The following is a 16,234-nucleotide window of genomic DNA, read 5'->3' as shown; positions in this document are numbered from 1 at the left end:
TTAGATGTAGGATTCTAATATATTTGTTGCAAGTAATTCTTCTTTGCATAATGAGCATGTGCTTGTTCCTACTGATAATGAAGTGGAATGTGATTGTGATGAGTTGAACAATCCTATTCCAAGAGATGAGGGAAGTGCTCATAAAACGAAAAGGAGGTCGACTTCCACGGTATGGGGGCATTTTGAAATGTTGTCACTTGCAGATGATGTCAAACATCGTTGTAAATATAAGAAATGTGGTGCAACATACTTATGTGATAGTAAAAATTGTACATGAAATTGAAGACGCCACTTGCAGAACTATAAGAAAAAGAACTCTCATGATACTGGTCAACTTATACTTCAAAGTAACTCAAGCACATCTATTTCGATGATTGAAAAGAAATTTGATTATGAAGAATTTCGTAGTTTATTTACTGCATGTATAGTCATGCATGATTTACCATTTTAGTGTGTGGAGTGGGTAGGTTTTAGAATATTACTTTATTACTTACGGTTTGATTTGCAGTTTATTTCTAGAAACACGGCAAGAAATGATTGCAAGAAGATGTTTATTAAGGAAAAAGTTCAAATCCAAGCCCTTCTATCTAGTTGTAAGGGTAGAGTATATTTAACTTCTGATTTATGGACTTCCATCAACACAGATAGTTTTATTTGCTTGACTGCACATTTTATTAATAATAATTGGAGGTTGCAGAAAAAGGTGATAAATTTCGGTTTCATGCCACCTCCACATGATGTACTAGCATTATTTGAGAAACTTCAACAATTTTTGGTTGAATGGAAACTTGATAGCAAGCTTTTTAGCATCACTTTAGACAATGCTTCTGCAAATACTGTTTCTGTTGATTTTCTACGAAATCATTTCAATTTGTAAAATGGTCTTCTGTGCAATCGTCAATTTTTCCATATCAGGTGTTGTGCATATATAATAAATCTTATTGTGCAGGAAGGTTTGAAAGAAATTGATTCATCTGTTATGAAGGTGCGTGAGAGCATTGAATATGTCAAGGATTCTCAATCAAGAAAACAAAAGTTTCTTGAATGTGTGAGTTAAAATTTTTTTGAAGATAACAGAGGCCTAAGGCAAGACGTACCAACTAGACGGAAATCAAACGAGAGTTATGAATGACTCAGTGAATTCAGCATCTTAACCTTTTGAGACATTGGTCTAGTGTTCTAATTTATGTTGCGAAATGAGACAATCTGGATGACTCAATGCTTTATGTTGTTAATGTTAAGCATGATGCTGACTGTTGGTGGCTTTATCTTTCATTGTTTTGATTAATTTCTTCTTCTCTGCTTTATGTTAATTTAAATGGCTGGTGTTATGACTATTCTAATAGATGATGTTGGTATAAGAATTGGTTTAATGGTGTTGCTGGTGTTGGTATAATGGTGTATTGGTGTTGCCGGTATAACTATTAGTGGGTTTCTCATTTGCTCTTATCGTGAGATAACTGCTGTTGGTATAAATGTATAATATTGTTGTCGGTGTTGGAGTTGGAGTGATGGACAGTTGGACCATTGTTAATTGATTGTTGCCTTCCTGATAAGTTTTTTTGGTTGTTGTCCTGTTGATAGTGTTGCTATTGCAGATGGTACGACTGTTAGTAATTTGTTTTGCTGTTATTGGTTGCTGTCCTGCTCATATTGTTGGTCGTTGGTGTTGTTGTCGTGATGATAGATTTTTTGATGTTGTTTGAATGTTTGGGCTCTGAGAATTGAGAATCTGAGATGCAAACTCATTACTCCTGTTGGGTTTTTGGTTTTAAGGTTGACTATTCAGGTTTTGAGAATTGTCGTGCTCATATCCTGCAATGGGCTATATGGTATTGACTATTGTGTATTGAGTCTGAGGCTCTTAGCTGCAGCCTGCAGCTGCCGAAGTGCTGATATATGTTGGATTTTAAGGTTTTCAATATTCTGTCTACTGCTGCATGTTATTGAGGTTTATAAGGAGATGATGAAGAACTTGGTGAAGTTATACACAGTTAGATGCAACCGAGTTATAAATTGGTAAAAGATTAAAAGTAATTTACATTGGTTTGAGCATATACTATTTAATTGAATAGAAAATTACCAATTTGTAACTTTGGATGACACATTTTCTGTTCTTGTTGCAGGTGATGTTTCTTTGCTAGGTTCACCCTGAGCCTATGACTTTCGATGCTAGACTGCTAGTAGTCAACAAATTGTTGTTTTTATTTGTTTTTTCGTTTGCAGCCTTGCAGGTTAAATTATGTAAAGAGTGAAAGACAAAAATGAGCTCGCCAGCTTGACACTTTTAGTTAAATTGTATTTCTATTTTTATAATATTTTTCTATAACTTATATTCTTGTAAGTTGTAACAATGTAACTTGTATTTTATTGTATAGAGTATACTTGTAAGTTGTAATAATGTAAGTAAGTAATAGCCTATATTATAAGACTATATTTCATTTTGTAACATGTAACTTGTATATTATAATCATATTAAGTATTTAAGTTGATTTCATCGATTCTTGTAAATTATAAATGTGCATTTTTTCTTTAACAGCAAAAAAGAGCATATAAAAATAATTATCGGGTTGCCGGGTCGGGTTAACCGGGCAACCCGCGGAAGACAGAAAAATTGGAAATGTTCGGCGGGTCGTGTCGGGTCAACCCGTTAACCCGCTCGGGTCGGGTCCGGGTTGGCCAACCTGACCCGTTTAATCAAACGTGTCTGAGTTCGGGTCAACCCGTTTACACTCAGGTCAGTGCGGGTTGGACCCGAAGCCGACCCGCTGACCCGAATTGACACCCCTAATCTGAATGACCTATCTAATGAATGAGTTAAAAAGGTTGACTCAAACTTGACATGCTAAATGGTTTTGATAAAAAAAAAAATTATAACTTAAACAATTTGTGCTCGGATTTTTTTTAACGGGTCTAAAATAGATCGCTATGTCAGGTTATTTATTGACACCCTATAAAAAATAGTCATTGAAAACTTATGTTATGTGATTTTTAGAGTTAGAATGGAAATCTAAATTTTAATAAAAAAAATTGTTAAGAATTTGTTTAAATCCCTTTTTTTTTTTTTATGTTTGCATTTTTTATTTCATTCAGAAATAATTAAATTTTATAGGAAAATAAAGAATCCATCCGACTGAAAATAAGTTAGTACTCTTATTCTTCAATTATCGATGGAAGTATAAAGGTTGTACTAAATATTTTTACTTCTTTTGAAAGTATGAGATTTTTATTTCTTCTAAAATTTCATTATTATCATTAATATTTTTTAAAGATACCTTTTTGCATGACTTTGTTATGTCTTAAAAAGTCTATTAAATTAAGTTTCAAATGTTTCAATTATTTTTCTAAATTACAATTACCCGAAGTTTTAAATTTTTTTTTATTTGGTTTAATCATATTTGAAAAAATAAAAAAATAAAAACTGTATTTTTAAAATCAGTCATAATTTTAATTAAAGAGATTCTATTATGAGGCAGTTTTGTAAGCTAAAAAATGCAAAAAAGAATATAGTGTTAAAAAAATACTTTAAATTTATTTGAATGAGATTAAAATAAATTCAGCTGAATAATTTTTTTTATTTGAATTAAAATAAATAGTATAAAATTTAAAGATTGTGGCTATTTACAGGTGACAGATGACGACTGGTGTTTGGTGGTTGTTGGTTGGTTGCCTGTGCCGGCGGTGGCCAGCTTTGAGTGGTCATCAATAGTGGGTGTGGGGCCACAACGGAGGTGGTTGGAAAAATTATTAGGTGCGGAGTGCAGACGGGGTGAGAACCGTCCGCACAGACACAGGGTACCGAGCGGTATCCAGTGGTACCGAGTGGTACCGAACGGTACCGAGCGCGGTTTTATACTAGTGTGCAGACGGTTCTCCCGTCCGCACTCCGCACCTAATAATTTCTCAGGTGGTTGGCAGCGACGGGTTGTGACCAATCTTGCTTGCTATGTAAATCATTTTCACTCAAAATGATGCGAGAATCATTTACCTAAAAAATGAGCTAAATTATATTATACTATATTTACTATAATCTACTTAGCAATTTTGTTTCAACCAACCAAATATCAAACTTTTCAAAATACATACATACCCTTTGCATTCATTTTATTTCCAATCAAATAGTCCCTATATTTTAGAGTATTCATTACAGCAGAGAAAAAAAAAGTATTCAATGCTTGATTTTGTAGCATTATCAGAACACTTTATCCCTACACAAAACTTTTTTCTTAAACCATAAAGTTTGATGCAGCATGAAGAAATAACTGCTTGCACAAAAAAAAAAAAAAAAAAAAGTTAAAAATCAAACAAAAATAACATTTCAATACAATCAAACCATTCAACACTTTCAGTAACTTCAAATTCACCAGCATGATAGAAAAGATAATACTCTATACACTGAGGAACTTTCTCATAGATAATGACTTTATACCATATTAGAAATCAACAAAATAATAATAATAATAAAATCTTCATACATTGCCTCATTTAATATTGTAACAGGTTAAAAATCATATTTTGATCCATCGGGTTGACCCGAAGAGCAGGTTGAACCTGTTAATTGACATGCTTCAGCAGCAGGTTCAAAAGCACCGCTTTGGCCTGCTTTGTGGCTGGTAGATTCTGCATTATGGAATGCTGAGATCATTTTGCTGCAGAATCTGGAGAGAATTAGAGACCAACATGAAGAAGAAGCTTGAGAAAGTTGTGATGAACTTTCAGTTTGTGTTTGGATGTCTAGAATTTGATCAAGAGAAGGTTCAAATAGCTCAAATAAATGATTCTAGATTTATAATAAACCAAAAGATTGTTCATATTTCATTTGGGTCCATTTTGGGGCTCCTACAAAGTTGCAGGAGAAAATGAGATCTTGTAATACTTGAACATTGTAATTTTTTTTTTAAGGAACGGAGTATCCACTCGCTGCCACCCCTGAAAGGGCGCCTGGCGGCATGAGTAATCTTCAGCTGACCTAGAAGAGGCATCCACCCCCCGCACTTGATTGGGCCCCAATTAGGCCAAGTTTGATCGGACGTTTTTTGTGCTTATTCCTTTCTAAAACGGTAAATTTATTGTTTGGTTCCTCAAACCACATTCCCAATAACATCATTTTTTTTTCATTTTTCTGTGTTTTAAGAAAGATTTTTATATATGCTTCTCCGTTAGAAAACTCCTTTATTTGAACTGATGTTTCTTAAACTACCTTTTACAAAAGTACCGGATAACCAAACCAAGCCTTAAGAGGCGCTGCCACTCGAGGGGAATTGAGCACGGTTTGGGCGGTTCTCAACCGTACTCGCCCACCAACCGAGCTAAGCAACGGTGCTTAACAATATCAATTAATCAGTACCATTTTCTTTAGATTAAAGAAAAATGAAAGATAAAAGATGGAATTTGGAACCAATTGCTTCCTATTATTTCAAAACTCTCAATATTTGCATGTAAAGACAATCATTTTAAGATAGTATTTTTGCTATATATATATTATATAAGATCACTACCTTTTTCCATAGGGTCATCTTTGAAATTCAGTCTGCTGTCCTGTACATATTGGTGCAGGAAGAGCTGAATAGTTCTCCAATACCGATCTCCAGCAGAGAACCATGTATCCATATGCATTCCATCAGGAAAGTCAAAAAATAAGCACTGATTGTTGTGTTCTGCTGCTTTATCATAGAGCACCCTCATGTGCGATGGAGGAACCAACTCATCTTTCAATCCAGATAGAAACAGAATGGGTTGCTTGATCTACACATGCCAAAAAAAGAAAAAAGAATTGGTGAAGATTGTCCCTTAGAGCCGTTAAATTACTTTGGGATGAGTGTCATAAAATGCCCAATAAGATTCACCTCAAAGAAAATCATTATAAGACAAGAAAGAAAATTTAGCTTTTGAAAAGCTGTTTTTCGATAAATACTTTTGAAACTGTGGCTTAACAAAGCTTAAAAAAAAAAAAAAAAATTAAACTACTCCAAATAAAGCTTGACTCAAATATTATGCCAACCTGGTGTTAAGGATTAATTATTCTGTGCGGATGCCGAACATCATCCAGAGACCAACAAGGATACATCACGTCACCCCTTCATTCGGTACCGTGGCTCGGTATTGCTGACGTGGCGCATTCTGGTTGGTCTCCGGATGGCGTTCTACGTCCGGTCTCCTCACATAATAATTTCAGTGTTAAGGCATCATGGAACAAAAAATTCAGAACCAGGTTAGTCAATTGTTCCTTGCTAGAGCCTCATATATTCGGCCAGAAGGCAATATCAAATCGAAATTCCGAGAACTACTCTAGAATTTGGCCCTGAAACCTAATTCAAGCATCGCATATAATTAGCTAGCCTGGTTAAGATGCCACGTTGCTGAAATTCTTGAAACCAGTCTTGGCTTTTCTCTGAAAATCCTTGGTTAATGCCTACAACATAAAGCTTCAGAACTAGAACTTTAATCACCAATTTGAAAACAAGGATCCGTGTTGAAATTCCTAGATCTGGCCTAATCGCAGGTCAATTATCTTGCTTCAATTACAAATCGCAGATCAAGACCTAAGATGAATTGATAGAAGTAAGGTTCCACCAGCTTGGAGGAAAAGGTTTACCACTACCAAATTTTTGAATCTAGAATTAGGGTTGTAAACGAATCGAGCCCAGCTAAGTTTCGACATATTTGACTTCGAGCTCGTTTGCCAAGACCATGTTTGAGCTCGGCTCGATAAAATTCGAGCTTCTTTGGTACCGGTTCAAACTCGAGCTCGTTTAAAAATCTCCTGTTTGAGCTCAACTTGTGTTCAGGTTCGAGCTTGGTACATTTTAGGCTTGTCGAGCCTCTTATTGAGCAGCTCGTTTAACAAGCCGAGCTGGGCCGCTCACAATTTTTTTTTTCTTTTAAATCGAGCAGTTTGCTGATCGACCGCCTGAATTGTCTAGCCTGTCTATCAAGGGTAGAAGATATCTTAATAGACCCGACCCAACCCATCACCAGCTTTCAAATGCACTCCCACTATATTTCATTATATAGAACATGATTCATGGTGTGGGACTAAACCAATCGTTTTTTTTCCCCTTGATGCATGAGTGGGAGCCAGGAGCGAATAACGGGAGCTGAGGCGGGAGCGAGAGAGAAAAAAAAGGAAAATGGAGCGGGAATTTAAAAATAAATTATTAAATATTTAAATTAGTAAACTTATTTAATAATATTTATTTTCAAAACTCTAATCGAGCTTCTTAATGAGTATGTTCGCGAGCTTTAAATGATATTGTTTATGAACATAAACGAATCGAACGCCAAACTGTTTAAGCTCGTTTATTTAGCTATCAAATATTTATCAATGGTGCACAGACATGGACACTGCGACACGAATACGATACGACACAACACAGACACGGGACACGTCAATTATTGAAAATATAGGACACGGACACAAGTTGGACACGGTATTATAGTTTTTATATTTTAAAAATAGTGTATACAAATTGAATACATATATTTTGAAAAATAATTTGAAAATAATAAGTCATTAACCTAAAATTTGTGCTTAAAATGATTAATATTAGGATGTCGAGAGTCAGGCGTCCATGTCGTTTATCAGTCACTGAGAGAGGAGATGAAAATACCTTCACTACCAAAGATGAATGAAAATGAGAATATTTGATGAATATGTATTAAGTGTGGACATTGATTTGATGTTATGGATAAGAAATAAAAAATTTAGTTTAAATCCCAACATCCCGCCAAATAAAAAAATTATATTTTAAAAAATTTCATAAAATATTTAAGATACGTGTGTCGAACACGCGTGTACAATTTTATTTAATATTTTTTTAATCAGACACGTTTTCGGAGTGTCCGATACGTGTCGGAGGAGTGTCGAACGAGTGTCGTATCGGATACGTGTCGGACACTGCACGCCTCTTTGAGGAGAAGTGTCGGTGCATCATAGGTATTAATCAAAAGTGTTCAAGCTCGTTTGTTTACCTTATCAAACGAACATGAACAAGCTCTTATCAATTCGAGCCACGAGCAGCTCGTCGAAATGCTCGGTTCATTTACAGCCCTAGCTAGAATAATAGACTTCATTCTAGCAATCATACTTCAGCTTCATAAACTGCATAACATCAGTTAAGGTCTTAAACAAACTAACCGGTTTATGATTATATTTCGATAGCATGGAGCCAGGTTTTCATGTTATTTATATTTTTACCTAGTTTTTACTCGAATGCTTTGGCTTTAATTTGCTACAATTTTTGGGCTAAAGGTCATACACACAAAATGACAGAATAATAGATATTCCGCTATCCTGGAGCTAAGGTCCCACTGCTAAAGTCTACAGGGCGTCGAACTATTTTCTGCCATAACACAAGCTTGTTTATGGTGTAACATGTTTTTGCAAACATGTAGTTAACGCATACAACATAAATTACATAAAAAAATATCCAGTCAGTCAGTCCAGAGCCAACCCTCTATCTTTCTGAAATCTTCAAAGGCAGCCTAGGCTTCGCTCTGATAATCTTGCGAGTTGCGTCAGCTTCACAATGTTGCTACAAATTTTATGCTAAAAGCTTAAAAACATAAAATAACAGAAGAATTATATCATTCTTTCAGACTGTAAGCAAGGCTCCATGATGTTGAAATCTTCTACTAGGCTTTACTTTAAAAATTCTGCGTCAGTGATCTGTTACAGACCATACTTAAACTAAAGCCTTAAACACAAACAATTTGATTAAGATCCTCATTTGCCTGGCAACTTTGAGTGAAGGTTACATATTGTTAGAATTCCTAGAGTCAGTCAAGACTGACTCTAAAATGTCATCTGGCCATACAAACACTTGTAATGAGTTAAGGCTCATTCTGGGCAAGGCCTCAAAAAGGACCAAGGTCCTGATCGTTTGAGGAGAATTCATATTTTCATTATTTCTTTGTTTGGAATGCTAAGGCTCCATGTTGTAAAAATCTCTTGAAAAAGCCAAGGCTTGCTCTCAAAATGAGTAACACTTTGATAGACCAGTCTAGCCAGGTCCAACACACGGGACCGCCTCATGCCAAAACGACAAAGCAGAAGCGGGATTTCTGCCCACGAGCAGAGCGGGAGTGGGGCAGGATTTCCGCCCAGAGGCTCCCGTGCTTTCTATCCATGTGGGGTCCAACAGTCATCAAAGAAGATTTTAGGGGGTCATTCAGAGGGAAAATGAAATTGGAGGGGCTGTTTTGGGGTTTACTATCTGTTGTTTGCTTTAAATAGGAGATTTTCCCTAGGGTTAGGCATATTGAGTGTTTTCTGAATTTAGTTTGTTCTTAGGGTTGGTTTGGGCTCTTGTCGATGGCTAGAGATTGGGAGAGTCGAATCCTCCTCTCCATTGGGGGATCCATTGTATATTGTTATTTTCTTCCCTCTATTATCAATCAACTTTGTTTCTCGTTAGTGTCTCCACCAAATTCTACTTATTTCTTGTTTGGAATCTTACTAAAATTTTAAATTCAGTCAAATAAATTTTGATTTCTATAAGTGTTTCCTATCACACTTCGATAATTTTAATCTTTGGGAAGCTCCTTAGATGAGATAACTAATTTTTGCTAACAAAGATATCTCAAATCACAACCATGTGAACCAAGGTTTTCTAAAAACCAAAGATTGTCGAGCTGAAAAATTTTGGTGACCAAAATATGAGATGTTTACAAGGTAAACTAGTCCTTCCGAAAACCTATTCTCAAAAGTTTCAAACCTAGCAAGTCTTCTGTGCATGATATAGTAAAGCGATTTCCTCAATTGAGAGTGCTCTCTAAGATGGCAGTAGTAATCAATTATGGGTGCTTGTGCTAATAGGAAGTCTCAATCCATAAGTCTAAATAAACTTTAATTCAATGTTAGGTAAATGTGGTTAACTACATCCAATATACCTCAACAGAAAAACAAATAAATAAAATAAAACTTTCTCGAGCTCCTCTCCAGAGTTTGTTCGTCTCTTTCATGAGCTATCATTTACTGCACAGCTTTCTGAAGAAAACACGTTTACTTTTATGAGCTAAACAGCAACAAAGTTTTACAAATTGCAAAAATGAAGCATTCCAAGCCTAATTATAATGAATCATTTCAATATCAATCATTCTTAAATTGCTTGGAAGCCAAATCTTAAGCTTGTGATAGAAGCTGAAATAACTAATAAATGTTAAGAAATAATGAAAATATGAATTTTCCTTAATCTTATTAATGAAATGGCACAAGGATAATGCCGAAGATCCATAACTCACCTTCCCAATGACATCAATTGTACTCCACGGCGATCGTACAAGACAATTAAGAACTTTTGGGCCTTTTGATCCCCTGCCACCTATAAACCATTTCAGAAACGGAAGCATAATTCCAGCCATGTCCAATATTGAGGTGAAGGTGTTTTCCAAAATAAGAGCAGAGACCTGCAAAATGAGAAAAGAAATGCTGAGACCAATAAACAGAATCATACATGCCCTGGACTACAAATGTATCTTTTAGCAGGAGAATCATCCTAGTCCAATGTGGTTCAAAGTTGAAGAAATGGAATCAAAGAAAACAATTTTAGTTAAAGCACCTCAGAAGTAAATTGATATAAAATTCATAAACACTTTTTTTTTCCTGAGTAAGCCAATGATAAGTTCCTTATCAAACCAAATAAAATAAAAAATCCTTCTCGTTTGGTGCAAGCTTTTAACCATACATTAATCTTTTAATATCAATCCGGTATTGAAACAAAAGTCAAATGCTTGGAAATTTTGGTACAAAATACACCAATAAATCAAGTACAATGCAGTACACCAATAAATCAGCATGAGAAAATCACCAAAATGGTTCGCTAACTCTTTATGAAAGATCAAAATGATCCCCATCAAAGGACCATTTTGGCCCCTCAAGTTTTTAAAAAGAATCAAAGTAGCTCATTGTGGGATTGTTTTGATTCCTCTTTTAAGGAGTCGAGAGACCAAAATGATCATTTAATATAGTTGGGGGCCATTTTGGTCTTTCATAAAAAATCAATGGACCATTATAATCCTTTTTTCAAATCCACATATGTATCAAACACGCCAAATAAAAGATTGGAATGATCAAACTAGTGTAAAAAATAAACTACAAATAGTGAAGATCTTGTTCTTTCTTGTGCATTGAAAGACAGTCATTCCAACTAGTGTTAAAAATAATACACTCAATGGCATAAAGCAAGTTTGTTGAAGAAAAAACTTATTGCATAAACTACTACAACAACAACATCAAGTCTTTGTCCCACTACATGGGGTCGGCTACATGAATCCTTTTTTCTCCATTGTGTCCTGTTAAAAGTCAAATTCTTATTTAAAGAAAGATTATTTCTAATATTTTCTTACCAAGTCTTTTCAGATCTACTTCTATCTTTCTTAACATAAGTCAAATTTAATACCTCTACTTTCCTAACCGGGTCATCCGAAGCCCACCGTTTTATGTGACCAAACCATCTAAGGCGACTTTCTCTAATCTTATCTACCATAGGAGCTACTCCAACCTTTTCACGTATATGCTCATTTCGTATCCTATCTCTAAGGGCAAAGCCACTCATCCACCTGAGCATCCTCATCACTACAACACTTAACTTAGTACTATGCTTCTCTTTTAATGGCCAACATTCGGCACCACAAAGCATTGCAGGTCTCACTACCATCTTATAGAATTTTCCTTTTAAGTTTGAGGGGGACTTTTCTATCACACACAAGCCCGATGCATTCCTCCACTTCAACCATCCAACTTGAATTCTATTGATAATATCCCCATCTATTTCACCATCACTTTGAACAATAGATCCAAGATATCTAAAACGTATACTCTTATTAATGACTTGATCGCCCAAAGTCACAATCCCCTCACTAGGTCTATTACTACTAAAATCACAATCATTGCATAAACTACATTAAAAATAAATATTAAAATACAAGCACCAACCTTATCAAAAGAATATAAATACAAAAAAGTGTTTAATAGAGACATGCTGATAGATCAGTTTCAAAAACAATGATAAATTATACATAACATAAAATATGAAGCATGAATATCATTTGCATTGAGAATCCATATGAAATGAAAAGGATGATCCTAGCAATATGTTGGCCATACTTTTGGAACCACTTTGATATGCATAACGCATATAAAATTATTCTAAGATGAAATATAATGTTTTCAACGGGATAATTCTCAAACAACCTATATTCAATTGATTGATGCAGTATCACTCTATTGATGTAATGTTGTATAGGTTAGACATTCATGATGAATCATTACATCCATTAGCATGGCGCTGTGAGGTATATCCATCTTAATTCAGTTGACAAAGGTATTAGTCTGGTCCATGACTAATCAAGGAATACATACATAAATTCTTCTAAGAAATGATGTCAGCACATAAAATAACACTGCTTAAATTTAGCTCAACCTTTGAGAGGAAGTTATATCAACTTTTGTTTTTTTAAGGATAGAAACCTATAACAAATATTTTATTAAGGGAAATTTACATACATACTACTTTATTTCATGCTATTTACATATCTAACACCCAAAATATTAATATTACATGCATACCACCCATATAAAATTTTAATATAAAATATACCATTCCTATAATTCATTTCTACCATTCATACCATCCTAAAAACTTTAATATTTCATTCCATGCACCCAAATTTATTCTATGGATGATAGACATGTAATATTAATGTTTTATTAATTAAAATAGAACACAAAGCTGATTATAGATAAGTAGGCATGAGACCCGTTATCGATAAGAACAGGCAAAATGCTACTAACAGATCCAATTCTACGCAAAGAGCTAGTGAAGTTATATCAGCTTCCAATGAACAATTACACGTAGTTCTATTGAAATACCTTATCAGGATTGTTCCATGCAAGCACTGAACCAACTGCACCACCTAAAGATCTTCCAAAAATAACTATTCTAGATGAGTCCACATCGCTTCTGTTACATAAATGGTCCAATGCTGCCTAGGTACAATGGAAACAGGAACTAAACAAAGAATAACTAGAATGTATATATTAAAAGATTTGTATAGATAGAAGAAATGCAACATCTAAGCAAACCTGAGCATCCTTCGTTATTCCGTGTTGAGATGGATAGCCATCACTTGCTCCATACCTATTTTCAATGAAAATTTACATGCATTTTCAAACTTCTAATATCAATGATAAAATTGGTTAAAACAAGTAGAGATAAAGAACTATTTGGAAAACACAAATATCATTTATCAAAGAAATGTACCCTCGATATGACAGCATAAACACATTGCAATGCAGTTTTTGCATCATTATCCGGACAAATTCAAGACGATGGGCAATATCTAGAGTATATCATTAAAACTCAACAAAAAAAGCTAAACTTTTTCAATATAAAAATGGTTTGAATTTAACTAATTTCAGGATACTGCCAGCATTTTCTTGGAAGAAGAGAATTGTCGGACCTGTGGATAAGAATAATTAGAAGAAGTTGCTAACTTGCAAAACATCCAATAATGACGTCAATAAGTTTATATATGAAAAATAAATGCTTTATCATGAACAAAAATCAATTCTAACATCAAGATTGTCACATGCTTTCTCATAAAATGTGCAAATCTCTCAGAGGACAACTGCAAGACAACCAATATGCTCCATAAAAATTCATTACGCAGCAACTTATAAAAGAAAAAAATGTATATAGTGTAAAGAGATTATTAAATAACACTACTTCCTAACTTGATAACAACAAGAACAATAAAAATAGATAAGAAAAATCCTGAAAGCGCGGAAGAAATAAATATGCACCCAGAACATAGAAGCATAGATTTTTGTTTTTCAAAATTACATCATCAAGAATAAAAAAATGTAGGAGTTATTGCAAAAGCTAATGTACCCATGCAATAGATATTGGACGACATTCAAAAGGCCAGGATAGAGGCTTTTAAAGACGCAATATACAGTTTCCTTAAAATAAACGATCTTCAAAATATAAAGTTCCAATGATAAAGTATTAGTTACAAAGATTATTATGGTTATGTGAATCTCAAAGAATTGCAATTTTTGTTTGTAAAGAAGGACACCAGTAGATAGCTGTTACTGTGTTACACCTCTTCATATACATGTATGTAAATCCAGTATTACCAAAATTAACAATAACAATAAGCCTTTATCACATTACGTGGAGTCGGCTACATAAATCCTTTTTATTCATTGTGTTCCATTAAGAGTCAAATTTTCATTTAAATTTAATAAACAAAGGTTATTTATAATACTTTCTAACCCAAGTCTTTTTAGATCTACATTTACATTTTTTAATATAGGCCCGACCTAATACATTTACTCTCCTAATTAAGCCATCCGAGGCTTTTACTTTATGTAACCAAACCATCTAGAGGTGACTCTCTCTAATATTATCTTCCATTGGAGTTAAATAAAGCAATACCCATTTGACTTGGCGCAGTCACAAACAAATCTAGCTATATTGCTCATATTTAAGAAGTTGCAAATCCAAAAGTTAAATAGAAAGGTAAAGAGAAGCTTTAAACCAATTTAGGGATCTTACTCCTCTTGAAAACTATTTTGTAAAGATTTATATGCCCGCATATGGCAATCGGATAACTGATTTTAAGACTTTATGATGAAAAAGACAAAATAAGAACCACTAACCATAACTTTTACCGGTAATAAAAACAAAGGTATCAGAGATATGATCATCTTGAGACACTATTATTGTTTCCCAGATTGAAAAACTTAATCAATTCTAGTTTTTTGCAGAAACATTAAAATTTGCCTGAGCCAAACATTTTATTGAACCAACTTAATCTATAATGAGATGATGCGGTCTGAGATCAGTCACATTTTAAGAAACCAGATGCCTAACACAGATGTATTAGTTGCTGAAAAAAACCCACGTTGATATGAGATTGTTTCCACTATCTATTTGACCGATCAACCTCCCTAAGCAACATAGTTTAACTATGTTAAAGGGTAAAGCATTTGGCCAAGTTAGTTTGAGCTACTGAAGGTAAAAACAAAAACTGAAATCAATGATCCGTTCCTAAGATTTTAAACCAAAAAATGCCCCGTATAAAACTAATTGAATTAGCCAATTTAATCTATTTCTGACAGCTTTTCAGTCCCACAGCTCAGGTGGATCACACAGACCTAAAGCTAAAGCCAATTACTGAAATAAAGGATCCGTTACAAAGATTTTAAAACCAAAAAAACGCCCCCTATAAAACATAACAAAATTAGCCAACTCAATCTAATTCAGAAACAAACTTTCAGTTCCACGGTCAGGTGGATCACAGTTAAAGACCTAAAAGAAAGCAAACTATCCCTGGAGAGAAAATAAGCATCCCAAGAAACTAGATGGATATCTAGCTAAAAATTTAGCCAAGACATACATGGTGGCTTAACATTAGCTGAGGCTAGAATTGAATATCGAATTTAGAAATGTACAAAACATACTGACCTATTAATTTTACATGTACATACAAGAAAAGCATTGCAATGAACATCAACAATGTTAAGGAGTTCATTAGCAAACTACAAACAGGAGCTTGTTTTTGATGTGAAACGTAAATGTCATTTACTTGCCTAGGTGGCAAGATTAATTAAATCCCAAATCAATTTGGGGAGAGAGAATGGAAATCTGAAATTAAATTTCAGATTAAGTGGAATTGACGAGATGAATTTGAATTTAAACTCAAATTTAATGGGGAGAATTAAATAGGATGAGAGGGAATTGTGGGAGGTAATTATGGAGGCTTAATGAGGGGACCTATTAATGAGATAGGAGAGAGATTATGCCCAATGAGGGGGCCGGCCACATAAGGAGGAGAGAGGGGTGAGTTTTGGAATAAGTGGGAACCACCAATTTAATTTCAGATTTTTACAAAAATCTGAAATAAATTTTCAGTTTTCTTAAGGAAAGAAAACTTCAATTTAGGAGGGTAATCAATTTAAGCAATTTGAATTTCAAATTTGAAATTAAAATCAATTAAATTGATGGCGTAAATTAAGGAGCTACTTTAGGAAACAATTAATGGCCCATAAAACATTTGAATTTCAAATTTTGAAATTCAAGGAGAGGGAAGCCGGCGGCTAGACGAGGGAGGAAAGGGGCAGCCACGGTGTGCAAGGTGGATGGCCGGCGGGAGGCAGTGGCCTGGAGGTCGGCAGCCTAAGCGGGCTGGAGGAGGGGTGGCGGAAGTGCTGGGTGGAAACGGGTGA

The 16,234-nt window shown here is 34.5% G+C and overlaps 1 protein-coding gene across 3 annotated transcripts in view; it reads right to left on the bottom strand.

Annotated features, from left to right (window-relative positions):
- Window positions 1-4,300: 4,300 nt before the first annotated feature.
- The window catches only part of LOC110100828 (alpha/beta hydrolase domain-containing protein WAV2), a 17,921-nt gene continuing 5,987 nt past the window's right edge, over window positions 4,301-16,234 (bottom strand). Inside the window, exons 2-8 of one of the 3 annotated variants that reach the window (XM_020828519.2) lie at window positions 13,426-13,461; window positions 13,263-13,341; window positions 13,085-13,139; window positions 12,872-12,988; window positions 10,243-10,407; window positions 5,499-5,745; window positions 4,301-4,620 (exon numbers count right to left, since the gene is read on the bottom strand). In XM_020828519.2, the coding sequence (XP_020684178.1) occupies window positions 4,502-4,620; window positions 5,499-5,745; window positions 10,243-10,407; window positions 12,872-12,988; window positions 13,085-13,139; window positions 13,263-13,341; window positions 13,426-13,461 (818 nt within the window). In that variant the 3' untranslated portion in view covers window positions 4,301-4,501. Of the gene's footprint in view, window positions 4,659-5,498; window positions 5,746-10,242; window positions 10,408-12,871; window positions 12,989-13,084; window positions 13,140-13,262; window positions 13,342-13,425; window positions 13,462-16,234 lie in introns of all 3 variants that reach the window. The other 2 variants (XM_020828526.2, XM_020828533.2) reach the window with 2 other exon arrangements.

This window comes from Dendrobium catenatum, unplaced genomic scaffold (genome assembly GCF_001605985.2).
Source record: "Dendrobium catenatum unplaced genomic scaffold, ASM160598v2 fragScaff_scaffold_314, whole genome shotgun sequence".
In the NCBI taxonomy this organism is placed as follows: Eukaryota; Viridiplantae; Streptophyta; class Magnoliopsida; order Asparagales; family Orchidaceae; genus Dendrobium; species Dendrobium catenatum.
The sequence above is the reverse complement of the archived record's forward strand: the minus strand, read 5'-3'. Positions and strand labels throughout refer to the sequence as shown.